The sequence below is a fragment of the Centruroides sculpturatus genome, unplaced genomic scaffold, assembly GCF_000671375.1.
Source record: "Centruroides sculpturatus isolate CEXI.00-Female unplaced genomic scaffold, Cexi_2.0 scaffold423, whole genome shotgun sequence".
Lineage (NCBI taxonomy): Eukaryota > Metazoa > Arthropoda > Arachnida > Scorpiones > Buthidae > Centruroides > Centruroides sculpturatus.
The window spans coordinates 514,671-534,294 of record NW_019384765.1 but is presented as its reverse complement, the minus strand read 5'-3'; the positions used below and the strand labels follow the sequence as shown (position 1 = coordinate 534,294).

At 34.0% G+C, this 19,624-nt stretch overlaps 1 protein-coding gene and 1 long non-coding RNA gene across 2 annotated transcripts in view; both read right to left on the bottom strand.

The window, feature by feature from the left end:
* The window catches only part of LOC111628904 (zinc finger and SCAN domain-containing protein 23-like), a 49,455-nt gene extending 38,753 nt beyond the window's left edge, over positions 1-10,702 (bottom strand). The window contains exons 1-3 of the mRNA XM_023372761.1: positions 9,388-10,702; positions 7,531-7,701; positions 2,067-2,154 (exon numbers count right to left, since the gene is read on the bottom strand). Of these exons, the coding sequence (XP_023228529.1) occupies positions 2,067-2,154; positions 7,531-7,701; positions 9,388-9,474 (346 nt within the window). The 5' untranslated portion in view covers positions 9,475-10,702. The remainder of the gene's footprint in view (positions 1-2,066; positions 2,155-7,530; positions 7,702-9,387) is intronic.
* Positions 10,703-16,918: 6,216 nt separating this feature from the next.
* Positions 16,919-17,877, bottom strand: LOC111628899. The gene is made up of 3 exons (XR_002757247.1): positions 17,531-17,877; positions 17,299-17,463; positions 16,919-17,227 (listed from the first exon to the last, which is right to left on the bottom strand). It is a non-coding gene; the product is annotated as an uncharacterized LOC111628899 (long non-coding RNA).
* Between the last annotated feature and the right edge of the window lie 1,747 nt (positions 17,878-19,624).

Sequence of the window (19,624 nt, the reverse complement as noted above, 5' to 3'; positions counted from 1 at the left end):
AAGGAACAGGTGTGCAATAGCATTCAGAAGATGCAACAAGATAACAAAAGGTAACAATCGAAAAGACATAATCCAACCCAGGAGATACTGGAAAATTTATTTGGTGGCCATTAGACAAATACAACACTGATACAATACTGATATGTTGTACATAAGACAGGAGAGCATGAGGATTCAACTCAAATGTCTACTGCAGCAAATTCTATTAAGCCTTAGCTGGATTATGACAGCAACTATACAGATGGGGAGTATGTGAATCTTGACAAGGACCCTTTGTTGAATTCACTGAAATAAAATATTCAGGGCAGATGTCTTCATAAGATGGCTGAATGTAGAATCTTGCAATTGAATTGTGAAGCTCCGGAAGTAGGTCAAAATTCGTGCACAGAAAATGTTTTAATTTCGTATGGAAAAATTTTTTTATAATTATAATTATTATTCTTATAATATTGTAAAAAGAAACCATCGAACGCAAAATGAATATTTTATGTCCATATAAGAACATATCTGTAAAAATTTTTAAGAAAGTTGAACTACTCAGGTTAATACAATGTATGAATTTCAGTACTTAGATTGAACATCTTCGATAGGAATCAAATTGTCAATCGGAGTTGACTCATCCCGCGATCTGGGCACTGATCTCGTTACAATTTGTAACGGGTAAGGGGACCAATTAGAGAGCGGGGGTAGATCGGCATCGACCTATCAGAATGTTCGATCTGGGACCCAGAAAAACTTATAAAAACCGCGCAAAAAAGGATGTGACGTTCTTGGTTCTTAGTTCGGTGTGATCTGCTCCTGGATTTTTCTTGCGGTTCAACAATGGAACTTGGTCGTCGTTCCGGAAGAAGTTTTCATCATCCCATCCTGGCAAGTTTCGCCAAGTTAACCTGCTATGAGAATCACCCCTTCAAGTTGTGCTGTGCACCCTGGAGCCTACGTTTTTCTCATCATCTTCACCAGAAGGAGAGATGATCATCGAAAAGACTGAACTTTATTTACGAACTGATTCACTCTGCGGATAGGCCTTATGCCGAAGAAAAACAGTAGTTGTAAGAAAAATTTTTATATTTATTAAACGATATAAGATGGAGAACTTGTCTCAGTAAGTTTTTTCACTCCCACACGACAGTGCTGACCACTCGACTGTCGCGACACTTTCTCCCCAATCGGCAAACCTCACAGAATTACTCTTAAGTGTGCAATGCAGAAATCACCTTAAGAGGGTGGGTGTGAAAAAGAAAAGTGTGTGTCATCTTAGGGAATCTGAAGAAAGAAAGAAAAGTGGCACAAATACAAGTGTATAATAGTTAATACAGCAGAGCCTCGAAAACTCGGCCTAATGTGGACCGAAGGGTGGCCGAGTTTGTGAAAATGCCGGGTTATCGGGAATGGGGTTAAAAAAGGATAAGTATGCGTGTTTCCTCAGAAAATATTGTATTGTACTTGTATGTATTGTTTGCTTGAGAATACAACAGAGAATAAACTGCCCAAATACCCTTAAACAAAGGAAAAGTACATACTTTATGAAGGCATAGAGCCTTTACTACGTGAAAATGAAAATTAATGAATACATAGTGTACAGTAATTTACCTGATAAGACAGACCTCAGAAAAATACTTTATGAGGCATAAAGCTGTCTATGATGAAAATTAATTATCTAAGGTTATTTTTGCTCTGCCAGGGTGTGGCCGAGTTATCGAGTGCCAAGTTTTCGAGGCTCTACTGTACTTTCAAGTATGTTTTCAGGCACCTAGTTCAGTGTTAACATCATTTATATATAGCAAACCTTTAATTTAACAGATAAAAATTTTCTCTTCTATAGGAAAAATTTTAAATCTTTTCTATTCACAAATAGCACAACAGGCACATTGCCTAATATAGGGTTTAATATAGCTAGATAAGAAAATAAATGACAGTCAGTTTCATTAAAAATGGATTGTCATTGGTTTCCTTATCTAGTTGTATTAATTAATATAATTAATGTAACATTATAATTAATTCTAAACCATGTTTGTTATTCTGAAACAAATCAGAAAAAAATCATAAAAGTTTTTATAATTTACCTGAATAAGCAGAAGCATCATAAGTTGATCCTGTATTTATGAAATGTTGACAAACTTCTTCACCTGTTAATATTGAAGTCTGAGATTGCTATAAAAAAAATAAATTAAGGTTCTTTTTATAAAATTCAAATATTTCTTGTTTTAGAAAATATACAGTAGAATCTGCTTATTGTAATCACTTGAGATTCATGTACTGTATAATGATAACCATAACTGACTGATAACATTAAATGGGGTAAGAAAATGAGACTAGTTAGTGGATTTTGATTTTATTACCTCTGAATTAAAGAGACATGTAAAAACAAATAAAAAACATTATATGTTCACTTCAGATTATGTGTTTTTACATCCTATTCAATTAATACTGGTATCTAGTCATACACTAGACTAGGGGTCCCCAAAGTGGATGATAAGAGTTCTCCAGGGGTCGATTAATACACGAGGGTCAAAAGGGGGTCGATTAATACCAAAGAAGATCAATTAAATTGTCTAGGAACAAAATAGAATATTCCAATAAAAATTCAAAATACAGATATGATCAACAACATTACTGACTACCCTAATTATAACTTGACTTTTGCCTTAGCCTACGCAGCTTTAAGCATGTGTTACTCTGTTTTCACACATCACATGTTTTCACACAGACATACGTTGCACTGTTACACTCTAGTAGGGTTGTTACTCTAAGTATTTTATATCTAAATGTAGATATTTTGTCCTTTATAGAGAAAATATTGTAATATATCGAAAATCATTAATATAGTACAGAAGCGTTTGCAAGAAAAAATAGCCTTTCAAGTAAAAATGGAGCTATTTAAATCTTCACTGGCACAATCCGATTTTAAATATTTTTCAAACTTGCGAGTACTAAAAGAAAATGAAAAGATTTCAGACCGTGATTTGGAGATATATATTAAACATCCTGTTAAATTAAGAGACGACTTTAAAGCATGTTTCAAAGACTTGGAGAATATGCATGCTCCTGAATGGTTTGCTAATCCATTTGATGTGAAAATAGATAATGAAGGCAGTGAAACTGGCTTAGAAGATGAATTGAGTGAAATATGTGTATATCTGGAAGCTAAAGCGTTGTTTAAAAATAAAAACCTCAATGAATTTTGGAGCAATAACAATATTGCCACTAAATATCCCAAGCTCAGAGCAGAAGCCGAACCTTTCTTACTTGCATTCCCAACTTCATACGAGGTTGAAGCTGGTTTTAGCCACGCTAATGCAATTTTGACAAGACAGAGGAACAGATTGAACTTGGAAAACCATGGTGATTTGTGACTAAAACTTACCAATTTTCAACTGAATATCAATAATCTTGCTGCTTCTCTTCAGAGACATCCATCCCACTAATATCAACTATTTTAATAAAAAGGTATGTCTACATATTTTTAAGGCATTCAGTACTAGTTGCAAAATGACAGTAAGAGGTTTTTTCATCCAATATAACTAATGTTATGTTTTCAAAGATAAGTGTGTATTTTACATATTATGACAGGTACGGTTTAAGAACTATAGGCAAATTTCCATCTATCCATAATTTTGCTATTATTTTTTAAGATTATAAATCAGTGAAAAATATCTCCTTTTTCTGTTTATGTTATTGAGTGGATTTTATAAAATATGGAAACTATAAATTCTTTTGTAGGGTTGTTATGCTGGTCTCCTTATCGCTTAATGTTAGAAATGCAAAAACGATTTAATGTTTTTGTCAAATACTTAATCTGGGGGTCGATAAGAAGGCAAATATTCTATAAAGGGGTCAATGGGATAAAAAGTTTGGGGACCCCTACACTAGACCAAGACTCAAGGCATAGCTAAAGAAAAACTGTTTTTATGTGCTGTTCATGTATGTATCTGTATATAAAAATTTCTTATATGACATGTTTAGTATGGCTGCTTTCTGCAATATGGTGTGTATGTTGTTAATGCCTAATGCTTCTAGATTCTTGTATAGTGTAAGTGGTATGACATCTGTGCAAAAAAATAACTACAGGCACAATACGCATCTTATCTTTTTACTACACACATTTTATTTTGTGGGTTCTGGAAATTTACTAATTTTTCAGTGTGTGTATTTTGTATGTTGTGCCAACCCGTACTTTATATACATATATCAATAAAGTATGTGATTTTTTTCATTTTGTTTGTCAATGAATGTGATGGCTGACCTGTTTTGATCAACTCTTTTCTCTCTGATAGTATAGACAGGCTCAGTCATAGTATATTTATTGTGTGTTGTAAACCTCTTCTTTATACTATATTCATGTTCCTTGATCCTCGCCACTAGGGCTCTTAGTGACTCTAATGTACTCAAAGATATAGTTTACCCAGCATCACGCAGTGAGATGATGTAGAAGCATGATAAATAGGATTTCTCTACTCAGTCATTGTCATTTCTTATCATCATAAACACCATGTCTTCTATATATCAATCTGAGGTTAACAAACCCGACAATTTCCTTACAACACAGCACTGACTTCCTATGCAAAGGTAATGATGTTAAGGTTGAATATGTGGGAGCATGCCTGTTACATCATACTTCTGACTCAGTTTGTTTGAAGTATTTGGAATGTTCAGAGATCTATAAGGCTGTCAAGAAACATACACTGATCAACTACAAGGAGGATTCATTAACTGCAACTTGGAGAGTATTGCATAAACTACCATAATTTCCCCCACATTAGAAGTGTAAGAAAGCATAAACAAATGTATAAATGTATCAGTTATTTATGTTTATTTCCATATACTGAAGAAACAATGTACCATGCATGTGTTAGTTTCTGCTGGAAATATATGATTAGAATACATTTTTTAAACTTAAACTGTTCTATTTTTTTAAAATGTTGGTTCCATCCTGTATTTAACAGTTGTATGCTGAGGTTATCTGTTTGAAAATGATGAAAACCTTTGTTTGAGTAAGGTGTTGAAGTTTATTTGCTGGTTTTGGGTGTAGTGTATATTATTTTTACCTAATATCAGTTTTGTATGCTGATTGTAGTACTTCATAAGTATGGATGATAAATTCATTTATTTCTTATACCCATTTCATCTATTAACACGGTTTTCTGTCCCTGGTGGTCAGTGGCTGGCCTTGCCACTGAAGCACTTTGACAGAGTTTATTTGTATCCATAGTATGTGAGGTGGTGATTGTGATAATAATGTAGTAGCCATACTTAGGCCTGTGTTTTGTTCACCAATAGCAGCCAAAGGTAACAATAATAGGCTTTCCAAATATGAGCCTCTGCCTAATCAAGAATATGAACGTTGTTTAACAAGGCAACATCTGAGTCAATATCATACTGAAAACATGTAAGAATTATATTTTTTTCTGCAATTGTATGTGTTTATATAGCTAAAGCAAAATGTTTATATATCAGCTGCTCCTAATATGGAGATCAAATGCTGTTTAGCAGCCATCTGATCTGGAATAGATGGCTGCTAAATAGCATATATATACACATATGCGCGCACACACACACTTTTCAAACTTATCATATATTCAGACCTTTTCTAAATTTTCCTTCTCCTTAAGAGCACTTAATGCCAGAGCATTAATATCTGCTGCACTGTTGTTGACAATTTCTTGCAATCTTTCTGAAACAACATTCCAAAATTGAACTGCTTTCAATTTTTCTTCTGCCATCATTTCAGGAACTAATGATACTGCTTCTTCTATCTACAAATTAAAATTGAAAATATCAACTAATTAAACTTTATTTTAATAAATAATCAAAATTTAAAAACTTATTAATATATGACTGAAGTAAAATAAAAATACGTGCTGTTCATGTATGTATCTGTATATAAAAATTTCTTATATGACATGTTTAGTATGGCTGCTTTCTGCAATATGGTGTGTATGTTGTTAATGCCTAATGCTTCTAGATTCTTGTATAGTGTAAGTGGTATGACATCTGTGCAAAAAAATAACTACAGGCACAATACGCATCTTATCTTTTTACTACACACATTTTATTTTGTAGGTTCTGGAAATTTACTAATTTTTCAGTGTGTGTATTTTGTATGTTGTGCCAACCCGTACTTTATATACATATATCAATAAAGTATGCGATTTTTTTCATTTTGTTTGTCAATGAATGTGATGGCTGACCTGTTTTGATCAACTCTTTTCTCTCTGATAGTATAGACAGGCTCAGTCATAGTATATTTATTGTGTGTTGTAAACCTCTTCTTTATACTATATTCATGTTCCTTGATCCTCGCCACTAGGGCTCTTAGTGACTCTAATGTACTCAAAGATATAGTTTACCCAGCATCACGCAGTGAGATGATGTAGAAGCATGATAAATAGGATTTCTCTACTCAGTCATTGTCATTTCTTATCATCATAAACACCATGTCTTCTATATATCAATCTGAGGTTAACAAACCCGACAACTTCCTTACAACACAGCACTGACTTCCTATGCAAAGGTAATGATGTTAAGGTTGAATATGTGGGAGCATGCCTGTTACATCATACTTCTGACTCAGTTTGTTTGAAGTATTTGGAATGTTCAGAGATCTATAAGGCTGTCAAGAAACATACACTAATCAACTACAAGGAGGATTCATTAACTGCAACTTGGAGAGTATTGCATGAACTACCATAATTTCCCCCACATTAGAAGTGTAAGAAAGCATAAACAAATGTATAAATGTATCAGTTATTTATGTTTATTTCCATATACTGAAGAAACAATGTACCATGCATGTGTTAGTTTCTGCTGGAAATATATGATTAGAATACATTTTTTAAACTTAAACTGTTCTATTTTTTTAAAATGTTGGTTCCATCCTGTATTTAACAGTTGTATGCTGAGGTTATCTGTTTGAAAATGATGAAAACCTTTGTTTGAGTAAGGTGTTGAAGTTTATTTGCTGGTTTTGGGTGTAGTGTACATTATTTTTACCTAATACCAGTTTTGTATGCTGATTGTAGTACTTCATAAGTATGGATGATAAATTCATTTATTTCTTATACCCATTTCATCTATTAACACGGTTTTCTGTCCCTGGTGGTCAGTGGCTGGCCTTGCCACTGAAGCACTTTGACAGAGTTTATTTGTATCCATAGTATGTGAGGTGGTGATTGTGATAATAATGTAGTATCCATACTTAGGCCTGTGTTTTGTTCACCAATAGCAGCCAAAGGTAACAATAATAGGCTTTCCAAATATGAGCCTCTGCCTAATCAAGAATATGAACGTTGTTTAACAAGGCAACATCTGAGTCAATATCATACTGAAAACATGTAAGAATTATATTTTTTTCTGCAATTGTATGTGTTTATATAACTAAAGCAAAATGTTTATATATCAGCTGCTCCTAATATGGAGATCAAATGCTGTTTAGCAGCCATCTGATCTGGAATAGATGGCTGCTAAATAGCATATATATACACATATGCGCGCACACACACACTTTTCAAACTTATCATATATTCAGACCTTTTCTAAATTTTCCTTCTCCTTAAGAGCACTTAATGCCAGAGCATTAATATCTGCTGCACTGTTGTTGACAATTTCTTGCAATCTTTCTGAAACAACATTCCAAAATTGAACTGCTTTCAATTTTTCTTCTGCCATCATTTCAGGAACTAATGATACTGCTTCTTCTATCTACAAATTAAAATTGAAAATATCAACTAATTAAACTTTATTTTAATAAATAATCAAAATTTAAAAACTTATTAATATATGACTGAAGTAAAATAAAAATACATTAATCTACTTCAAATTATTCAAATTTAATGTAAAAATATTTTATCAATTAAACTACTTGTTATAACTACAGTCGACCCCTCCTGTAACACTGTTGATAATTCCATTTTATATGAATTCCATGTTGTACGAGTCACTTAGATTTTACAAATACGTGTGCTGGGCTGTGAATGGCTCACGTATTTGTAAAATCTAAGTGACATGTACAACATGGAATTCATATAAAACGGAATTATCAACAGTGTTATGGGGGTGGTCGGTTTGTATATTTTTATCAATAATGATTGTCTCATTTTTAGAGCCTTAAATACTCAAAAGAACTCAAACATAGTATGAAATATAAAGAAATAATTTCTTTTATAATATAAAAGGAATAATATAAAAAAAGTAATTTGTTTCATATAAATCATGGCAGAAAATTATATTCTGAATTTATGCTGTTAAATGAATATATAACTAATGAAAAGTTATGAATAGGACCTTAAAAAAGATTTGAAAATATCAATATAAAAATATTCTATTATTTTAATGACAATAACCTTTAAACATATAATATATATGTTATGCTTGCTGGGAAAAATGCATTGATGGATAGAGATTTTTCACTCATTGGATAGAATATGGATTTCATACAAACTGCAATAACACCATTGGTAGTAAAATGTCTGAAGTCAACACTGTACATGGGGCCCCCTAATTCAAATTTGCCCTGGTCCCATGAAGCTATAACATGCCATTTGTTCTCTTTCACTAATGATCAAGTAATCTCATAATTTTCCTTTATAAATCTTGGAAATTAAGAATTACAGTGTGTACTATAAGTTATTTAAACTAAAAAAATTTCCAAAAATTGTTTAAATTTAAATGTTTATATAAAATTAAAATGTGAATATGTAATTAATATACTTGGATTTTTAATTTATTAATAATATAGTGTTTTTCAAATGCTGTATGAAATTTATTTTGTAAAGCTATTTTGTATAACTTTACTTTTATGTAAAATTTAAATTGTGTTCAAATTTACATAATGTTCAAATATTCCAATTTTTTTCTTAAATTTGAAAATGTCTTTAGTTAATTAAAACTAGAATACTCTGATATATAAGATTCATTTTTATGTTTGTATATGAAGGAGATTGTTGCTATATAGCACTCTGAATGCATATTTTATAAATAACTTATGACAAATTGAAGACTTAAACCTATAAATTTACACATTATAAAATTCAATACTTAAATAAAATAAATTTTATTTTTGTTTTGTTGTAATATGTCAATGTCAATACAGTTGTATTTGACATCCTAAACCCCAAGAAGTCAATACACTTTTATAAAAGTGTAATGATTTCTTGGGTTTAAGGATTCCAAAAGCAATACTTTAAAAAAATATATAAAATAGCTTTACAGAATAAATTTCATACAGCATTTGAAAAACACTATATTAGAAAGAAAAATACTTCCGAATTTCCTCCAAAACATCATAATTTACAAACGATACGTTGACGACATCATTGTTCTCTGGAGAGACCCTCCGAACATCACCCAATTCGTGGATCAAATGAACGACAATCCATATGGTCTTACCCTGGAGGTCGAACAGCACAGCGACTCATCGGTGCATTTTCTGGATTTGAATATTGACTTTGGAGGACCGATCATACACACCTCCATGTACCGCAAACCATCAGACAAACCAACTTATATCCCGGCAGACTCATGTGACCCTGTCCAATACAAGATGGCGGCGTTCAGGGCTCTAGTTAAAAGGGCTCACTCACACTCTTCTACTCAAGAGGCCTTAGAACAGGAAATACAATACCTATACGAAGTGGCCAAACAGCATGGATACCATAACATCATACAAAAAATGTCGCAACAGTTTGGAGAAACGATGTCTCCTTCTAAAAGAATTAATTCAATAGATGCTAACCAAAAGGAGGATAAACTGAGGGTGTCGGTTACTTACAACCCACTGTTGAAATCAATACATAATAGAATCGCACGGCAGAAGGGTATCTCCCTAACCTTCAGAAGATGCCCAACCATATTTGGTATTCTACGTAATGGAAAAGACAAATCTAAGGAAGAAAGAATGCCGGGGGTATATAAAGTGCCACTTAGGGACCATCGTTTTGGGAAGGACTTAATTTACATAGGCTCAACAAAACGAGCTGTTGGGATCAGATTGAAAGAACATATGCGTGACATCCAGCAAAATAAATGTACCACTTCCTTATCAACTTACGCGTCTGATCCAGAAATAACTGCGGACTTTTCAAATGCTAAATTAATCACCACCACCTCATATTTAGACCATCTCAAATGGTTGGAGCAGATAGAATTATGCAAGGCATACAACACTACATCACCGATCAATTCCAGAGATGAAATCTCTCTTTCTTTGGCATGGCAGGCCCTATTACAACAGGAGGTTTAAGTGCGTCGTAATCCTAAAAGAAAGGAAGTAAATGCGTTATCTAAAATTATGTGATATGTTTTGTGGTCTTAACAACAAAGTTATTCATAAAATCTTTAAAAACGATGGAAAATATTTAAATATCTGTCAATATGACGTAGAAGATATGACGTTCAGAGATATAGATCACGTGATTCTGTTCTATCTTTTCAGTTTTAAAAATCGTTCTAAACGAATATTTTTCGTACTTCGTAAATCTTCAAATGATTTTTGCCTGAAGATGGACCCAGGAGGGGTCTGAAAACGTTTGTACTATTAAATTTTTATTTCGCATCGGTTAAAGGTTTTTTCTAAGGTACGTGATATTTAGTTAAATCCGATGTACAGATGATAATTATTATTAGATTTGAAACATTTAAATTTTATATTAATAACTAAACTTTATTTAATATGTTGTTATCAAGGATATTTCAAAGTACAAAAAAAAAATTTAATGTGTTTTCTCTAGATTTCACATTTATAATTACAACAGAGCATTGATTATCCAAAACAATTTGAGACGGGTTGTTCAGATAACTGGGCATTTACTAAATAATATATTAAACACAAACTGTACTGTATAATTTTGTATCACACATCTTACAAATACATACCTTACATAAAGTAGTACATTAAAGTAGGCCTACAGTTTAGGTTGGCAGGGAGGGGGAGTGCTGTGGCGTCACAGCAGTAGCAGAAATTTGAATTTGCCGACTGGAATGCTTTCAGTTAACCGATGTTTTGGTTGATCAGTATTTAGATAATCGATGCTCTACTGTACTTTAAAACAGGATTATCAGATAGTTCTTCAGTATTAGCAAAACAAGTCTTTTTTTGTAATAACTCTTAAATTAAAACTAAATGTTGGTTCAGTTTTTTGTTTTAAAAATTTTTTGAGGTAAAATGATTGTGTAAAAGTATATTTATTTCTTCAACAAATTATATTTTATAATGATTCAATTTGTATTCTTCTTCTCTGTTATTAATTTGTGTGAAACTGAAAAAATTAAAAATACTTAGGTACAAAGTAGATATAAATTATGACCAGAATAATACTGTAACTAAACATATTTCCATTGAAATTAGACAGATTGGAACATTTTCCAATCGATTTTCAACGTAGTACAAGAAAAAATCCACTTATACATATTAACTTTTATAAATGATCTGGCTTTTATTTCTTCATGGTATTTATAATTAATATTAATCATCATCAAAATCGCTTTTTTTAATCAAAATTTAATAGGAAAAAACTGTTTAGTCGACTAGCATATAAAACTACACCTGCGCTACAATAATTTCATACGATCAAAGCTTCGACCGAAGATAAATAGACTGTTTATATTACGATCACAATACAAAATACCCCAAAACAAAGCATCAATATATCAATTTCAGTTTATTACAAATATTATCGGTAAAGGTAATTCGACGCTATTCCGTCGACGTTGTAACGACAAATATATATATTTTACGATCAAAAACAAATATAAAAGAGGAATAAAATGGAGGTAAAATGCGCATTTCGCAGCAACTCGACCCGCGGATAGTACACTTTTAAAATGGCGATCGGTAGCCAGAACTAAACAAACGATCATCGTTACCAGAACTAACTAACCTTCGTTTTGAACGATATAAGTATCGACGAAGCTCCCGAAACCGTCATGATTGGCAGTTTGAAAAATTCCAAATTAATCACAACTTCATAATTCCAAAATTATTATTTAAAATATGACATTAACACAAGCTGTATTAGAATAATCTTTTTAGGACGCCGAGCGATTGCGTCCGCCTAGTGGTCAGAGATCGATTAGATCAGCAACATTATTTTGGTTTCAGTTTTATGCTACTAGTTTTTTTTTACTTTTAATAAAAAAAGTAATTGCTCTCATTCATTTTTAAGAGTTTCTTTTTTATTGGATACGATAGAATAATAGAATATTTTAAATAAACGTATTTAAGTTTTGCAGCTAAAGTCATTTTTTATTTTAGTGATTGCTAATTCAAATTTTTACTAATAAAAATAAAAAATTTTATGGTAAAAGTTACATTGAAAACATGTTATAATGTTGTATTCACTTTACTAAAGTCAATATTTTGATAAATGATATTTTAAAGAGTATAGTATACTTAATTTTTATAATTATCATCATATTACCTTGCTGTACTGTACATATTTATTTCAAATACTGTACTGTATTTGAAATAAATATGCATCACTTTAAATTTAATATCTTGAGAATTTCAGTTGTATTAACTTCTTCAATAACGTCTATCAATTCAAAAGAACTGTTCTGGTACAAGATTTAAAAATTCGGTTATCTGGTAGAAAATTAAAAATCAGAATTTCAAAACATTTTTTTTTTAGTAACAAATGCTTAATATTTCTTTAAAGTAATTTTAAAGGAACAGAATGCATACTAAAAGATATTAGGGATGTTAAATGAAGTAGTAAATAAAATAAAACAGTCGTTAAATTTCCAAAATGTAAATTAATATATACTAAGGTGACCAGATTTTAACATTTGTGAAGCGGGACAAAATAGACGTGGAGAGTGAGGGAGTGGTTATTTTGTTGAAAAAAAAAACTGTTCTAGAGCAACAAAATTTTATCATCAAAGAACGCAAAAATTATATTGTATTATATTTTTTTAAATTTTAACATATGTAAAATTTACAAATACTGTATAATAAATATATATACTATTATAAATCTTTAAAAACTATTCTTTCGCATATTTTTCAGTTGAGTAAATTTTTTTTAGTAGATTGCTGTCGTTTAAAATGTCATGAAATTTTTCGCAAGAATTTGTTAAATTATATTTCACACAAAGTCTCAACACTTAATTGTGATTTATCAGATGTCCACACTGTATTTACGGTAGAAAAAAACGCGTTCAGTCGCGACATTAGTTCCTTACCAGGAAGTAATGCCGCCACTGAACGCGTTTTTTCTACCATATTTCACAATTTTTAATGCATTATTGCAGTGGTCCCCAATCCCCGGGCCGCGGACCGGTACAGGTCCGTAGATCAAATGCTACCGGGCCGCCCAAGGAACATAAAATTACTGGTATTTCCATTTTATTTACTATGGTGTATTTCTCTCGGGTTTGTGCGACTTTTAATGGACGACGGAACAACGGAATAAACTGGACATAAGAAACACACTTCGGTGTCATTGTCTCCTATTACCCCCAGATGGAACCGTCTTGTTGCAAAAAAACAAGCTCAGGGTTCTCATTGATTTAGCGTTCTAGTGAGTTAAAATGTTAAATCACATTATATTCATTTTTTGGTGTAACTATGTTTATTTTGAAGGCATGTTTAAATACAATTAAATTAAAATTATTAAATTAAATCAATCTAAAATATAAACAATCAACATCCCCCCTCAGTGGGCTGCGGTAAAATATCAAACGTTGACCGGTCCGCGGCGATAAAAAGGTTGGAGACCGCTGCATTATTGTATAGAACATAGTTTGTTCAAAATGATGAAATATTTCTAACCATTTGTTCTCTTTTGAGATTTTTGATGATGCCCAAAATTTAACCTTTTCCTTATCAATATATATTTTTAATAATGATACTTCATTAAAAAGATCATTTTTGGAAATACTACAATCTGGAAAATGTTGACTAATGTGATCGAATGATTTTTGCACATCTTCCCAATTAAGTTCTTGTTTTAATAGAACACAATGAAGATGTTCAATATCATTGTAATGTACAGTACCGTCCACTCTTCTAAATAATCTAAGCAGTTACTATATGACTTTTTTATGTGATTCATGAAATCTGCGCGATTTGTTGCATCTTGTTCTTCTGACTTATACTATTACAGACGGTTAACTATATTTTAACAATTATTTTAATCCTTCTGCATTTATTTCTAAATAATAATACATAATACTAACTTGTATTACTTTTCCACTAAGTTTGCCTTGAGTGTCACTTTATTATTGTAATTTTTTTTAATTATATAATACTGTCGAAACCAAACTGAACCCCAGCCCAACCGCTAGCAATAGAACGATGCAAACCGATGTGCTTATTCTAACTAGTCGTTAGCTTTTTAAGGCCAGACTAGAGCTCTGCGCTATGTAATATGCAACGAAGAAAATGTTCGCTCGTTTGAACAGCTTTTTTTTTTAAATACTCTTTCCGTCCTGTGGGCACTAAGAGGGCCTCTTATAGCAGGCCCATTATGGGTTCGGCCAGGTCCACAATGGGGCGACCGGGTAGTGAGGGACGGGGCCCAACATATCCGAACGGACGTTTGGACAGCCTGTGATGCTCCTTTGCGGCAGCTGCACGCCTAAAATCATTTTCTGTCGGTCTTTGCCACGAACACAAAAAGTTTTGTCGCGCAGCATTCTTTATTTCCGATGCTCACGCATACCTTGGTACTGATACGTGTGACACAAAATGATCTTTACGAATCTTAACCGCTTCCCTTTTAGTTAATGGACTTGACATTCAAAATTCGTATTAAATTTGCATCAATGTAGGTTAAACTAACAGAGTATTACACCTATGACCCCCGCCGATTTTGATGAATTTTGGCATCTAAAAGTTTCATTTTATGGACTATAATGAGCAAGTTACGATTGAATATGGAATTCTAATATTGGACGACTAATACAGTAGTCGTCCAATATTGTTGTAGTGTTGAGATAGGATATGTGGAGTGTCAAAGAAGGATAGAATAAGGAATGATTTTATTAGAGATTCTGTTAAGTGGGCCTCTTGAGCAGGAAGATGTAAGAATGCAGGTTGAGGTGGTTTGGCCACGTAGAACGAAGAAGCGACAATTATGTTGGAAAGAAGATCGGAAAAGCGGTAATAAAAGGAAAAAGGAAAAGAGGAAGGCCAAAGATGCCAGAGGGGACTTAAGAGAGAAGAAGTCCTTGATAGGGAGAAATGGAAGAAACGTATTAGAGAAGGAAATGCCGAACCCATATAAACATGGGAAAAGGCAAGGATAAAGACGACTCAGGAAAGGGAAAAGCGAAATAGAAATAATAGTGGCCTTCAATAAATAAATAATGCTGTTTGTTTGTTTTAGTTATGGCAACGCAACACTTGGGCGATCTGCCTAGGACAAGAGTGGACAACAGTTTTTGCCCCCCGGGCCGAATTGGAAAGAAAACTTTTTCCACGGACCGAACCAGAGGCTGGCCTAGGAAGATTTTGCGGTGGTGCGAGATCTCATTGTGGTGTCACCCTGTAGAGACTAAATTGTAGATAGAGATTACAGACACATTTTTCACGTTATCATGCTTTATCAACATTCTACGCTGTACTTACGAGATTTGTAATGGAGGGTTAACTCTAAATGCGCAGTGAGTTGTTGACCTTTTTTTTTTAGTCGTCAGAATTTTTTTCATCGAGCTATCCGGAGTTGAGTAGCTAATATTAAAAGATTGATCGAGGGCCACATAAATTCATTAGACGGGCCGTATGTTGGGCATGCCTGGCCTAGGGGGATGCCTTCCGGGAGCTCTTTTTAGGGAAACGCCCATTTAGACATTACAGACGTGGAGAAAACCCGGAAAACTCCACGTGGCCAGCCCGTCCGAACGAGGCGCGAACCCACGACTGAACTCCGTGATCATGGAAGGAAGACCGCTTGGCCGCTGGTGGGCAGATAAATAATGCGCACAATTATTTGCGACAGTGGGCACTTTTTTTATAAATCTCTTTCGATCACAATCTAGAGTAGGCATGGCCAACATACGGTCGAATGAATTTATGTGGCCCGCGATCAATCTTTCAATATTAGCTACTGAAATCCGAATAGCTAGATGAAACAATCTGACGCCTAAAAAGAAAAAAAAAAGGTCAACAACTCACTATGCATTTAGAGTTAAGTTAAAACTGTAAATTTCTGTGTACTTTTGCATAGCAAAAACTTACAAATGAGATGCGAGCAATATTTTGAATCATGCCCTAACTGCTCTGGAATTTTTGTGGGGTGGACCGGATACGTCGGCTCACGTCCTTCACCATCCGGATGCCCTATTGTGGGCCTGGCCAAACCCATAATGGGCTTGCTAAAAGAGGCCCTTTTGGAGCCCACAGGGCGGAAAGAATTTTAAAAAATCTGCTGACAGAGAAATACCTCCCGGGAAATATTTTATGGAAACTAACGAATTACAAGGGAAAAAGAGAGTTTTCCGAGGCACCTAATTTGCATAAATTCACGAAAGGCCGATCTCCTCGGAACCTGGGCGCATGTCTGCAAGGGTCCAAACTTTACCAAGAAACTGTCCAAAATCGCCGAAAACGTCAAAGGTCAAACCCGGAATACAAAAGGAAAAGCCAGGCTTCCAAGTCGCCTAATTTGCATAATCTCGCGCGGCCGACTTCCCTGCAATGTCCAACTGCCCAAAACACCTATAAAACTGTCCAATTCTCGCCGGAGTCAAAAGTCAAAGATCAGACAACAAAAATACCACAGTTCCCAACTCCTCATTTGTATAATCTCACATTCAAACTTCTGAATTTGCATAATCTCGCCGTCATTATGTAAGGGGATGACGCATACTGACATGAAAAAACTCGGAAAATTTTGGGAAACAGGCCCTATTTAAGGGTTACTGACGAAGAAAACCCGGGAAACTCCATATGGCCAGAGGCGCGAACCCACGACCAGTGTTACGTAGTTTTCTCCACTCGGCAACGGTGGGCACACCTTGTGTATGACACGACGATTAATTTGACTATATTTTCTATGCTACCCATATGAAATGTGTGTAGTGTACCTGATTTTTCTAGAAGCACAGTGTTCGCTTGTTTGGCACCTTCAGACACCTGACTTCTCAGAGTTTGCCAATTCCAGTTACGTTTTTAGTCTTTTAACACAAAGGCTGCTTGCGATCCCATAGCACAATACTGTAGTTTGCGACATATTTGCTGATGATGAACATTTAAAATCATAATAGTCTTCGGAAAGGAAGAGATATCCTTCCAAAGTAGGTAAATTATTTAAATTGTCTATTGAAGAAAGAAGTTAATTAATAAACTTGACACATTACCTTTATTTATGATGAAAGGATGTTAGCACAATTAATGTGGAACAATAATACATGCTAGATATTTTCCGTTCGACGTCTCTTTGGGACATAAGATCATCTATCATAGTTTCAAGTCTCATATAATTGGTTTGCAAACATACTATCTTCTTCGGAAGCCGATTCTACCTGTTAAAAAATAGTGCAGTAGTATTGTTATGTTTGAAGGATTAGCTGACGTCTATGTAATATTTACCATTTCATATAATGATCCATAACGTATTGTGATAATTCAAGATAATTCTTTTAAAATTTCAAAAGGATTGACGTTTTCTGATGTGACAATGTTGAGACTCGACTCGAGTTTCCATATTGACTTAACTTTAATCACAAAAATTTCCTCTCATCGTCTGCTTTTTCTCTTCTTCTTTTTCTCGGGGTTCATGTGGAGATTCACTTTTTCTCTTCGCGCCTCCAGCTACAAGCGAACCTCCACTCTCCAAAAACGCCCTCTCGTGTCTGATTTCTTATTTTCCGAATCCGAAGACATCGTCTGTTCTTAACTAACCTCGGTCAGCAAAACGTATTAGACACGCACTTATCTGTAAATATTCGTTACTCATAAAGAACAAAAAAAAAAAATTACAATCGTAACATAGTTAAAAACCAAAAAAGTTATGATAGGACGGAACCTCTACAAGCTAGCAATATGGCAGCAGACTACGTAGATGGATTTCTTAATTTTTAAACCTCGATAACTCGCTCATTATGGCCTATAGAATGAAATGGTTTGGGGGTTGTATTACGGTATCAAACACCAACTTCGTATCAAAATCTTAGGTGAAGTACTCCTTGTTAGTAATCACTGACTGGAAAGAGAAAAAAAATTTACAACCTTTTGTCTGTGTTTTATGACATGTACTGTACGGTTTTAACGATATAATTTGGAAATCACATGTCCCAGACTTATGAGATGTCTGTGTTAATTTCAGCTTATATTAAATATAGAATTAAATATAACACTATTTTTTTAAAAACTCTTTCTGCCCTGTGGGCACTAAGAGAGCCTCTTTTAGCAAGCCCATTATGGGTTCGGCCAGGCCCACAATGATACGGTCGAGTGGTGAGGGACGGGGCCCGACATATCCGGACGAACCACTCTAGGGGACACGTCCGGATTCGATTCAGCATCCGAGCGGTAGGCTGCCACCTTGACCGCTCGGCCATCCGGCCGCATATTTAGGATTTAATTATTTCAGTCGAAGCGGTAGGCTGCCACCTTGACCGCTCGGCCATCCGGCCGTCTAATTTAAATACTAGCCTATATCAGCGGCGGCTCATAATAAGTACTGCGGAATTGTAGCACATTTAAAAGAAAACTAAAACCATAAAATAATATTTTAATTTTTATTACATATTAATTATATAAATTAATATACATAATTAAAATTTATGTTTTTATAAAAACCAAAGATGATTAAAATAGTAGACTATATAAAATAAAAACAATTCTATTAGTGTGTTTGTGCACCTCACGCTCTAACAGAATCGTTTTTATTTCATATACAGTACTGTACGTTTAACACTGTACTGTTTGAAAGTGTTATGCTGTCGCAGCACTGTTAAACAGTACAATGCCATTTTCCACATTTCCTGTTTAGAGAACAGCGTTCTGTCACCGCTCCTCATAATTCGATGAAATGCTCGAGATGGAGCTGCACTGTTTAGCATTGCTGTCGCAAGCAGTGTGATCGCATAGCAGAAATTAGTTATTGATGGTCTGTTCGAAAACGCTTGTCGATTCAACCAATCGGACTGGACGTCATTCAAAAACGTTACCTATAAAGTTACGGTTGATATACCTGTTATTACCAAACTTGCCGATTTCAAAAACTATTTTTTTTTTACTTTTTTGCCGTTTTGCCTTATGGACTGAGTGCCTATTTCTATAGTAATCTTGTTATGGATTCGGCCCAACCCACAATGATGTGGCCAAGTGATGAGAAACAGACCGGATGTATCTGGGATGGACAACCCCGAAAAATTTCTGGTGTTTTTTGACCTCTTCCGGATTCAACACCGTGTTCCCAGAGTGGTAGGATGCCGCTCGGCCATCCGGCCATCGCTGTTGATATCTATGAAACTAAGAATATCTTTCCGCACTTCTGACAGTGTTACAGCGACAATTGCAGCAAAATATGGAAAAATTATTAAAAGGAATCCATATTGGATAAGTAAAATAAGTAATAAGTAAAATTACAGAAATTCTATCTAGAAGTTGTAAATCTACAGTTGCTTATGAATATTCTCCAGGTGAAATTGATGCATTCAAGTATGTACAGTACTGTAC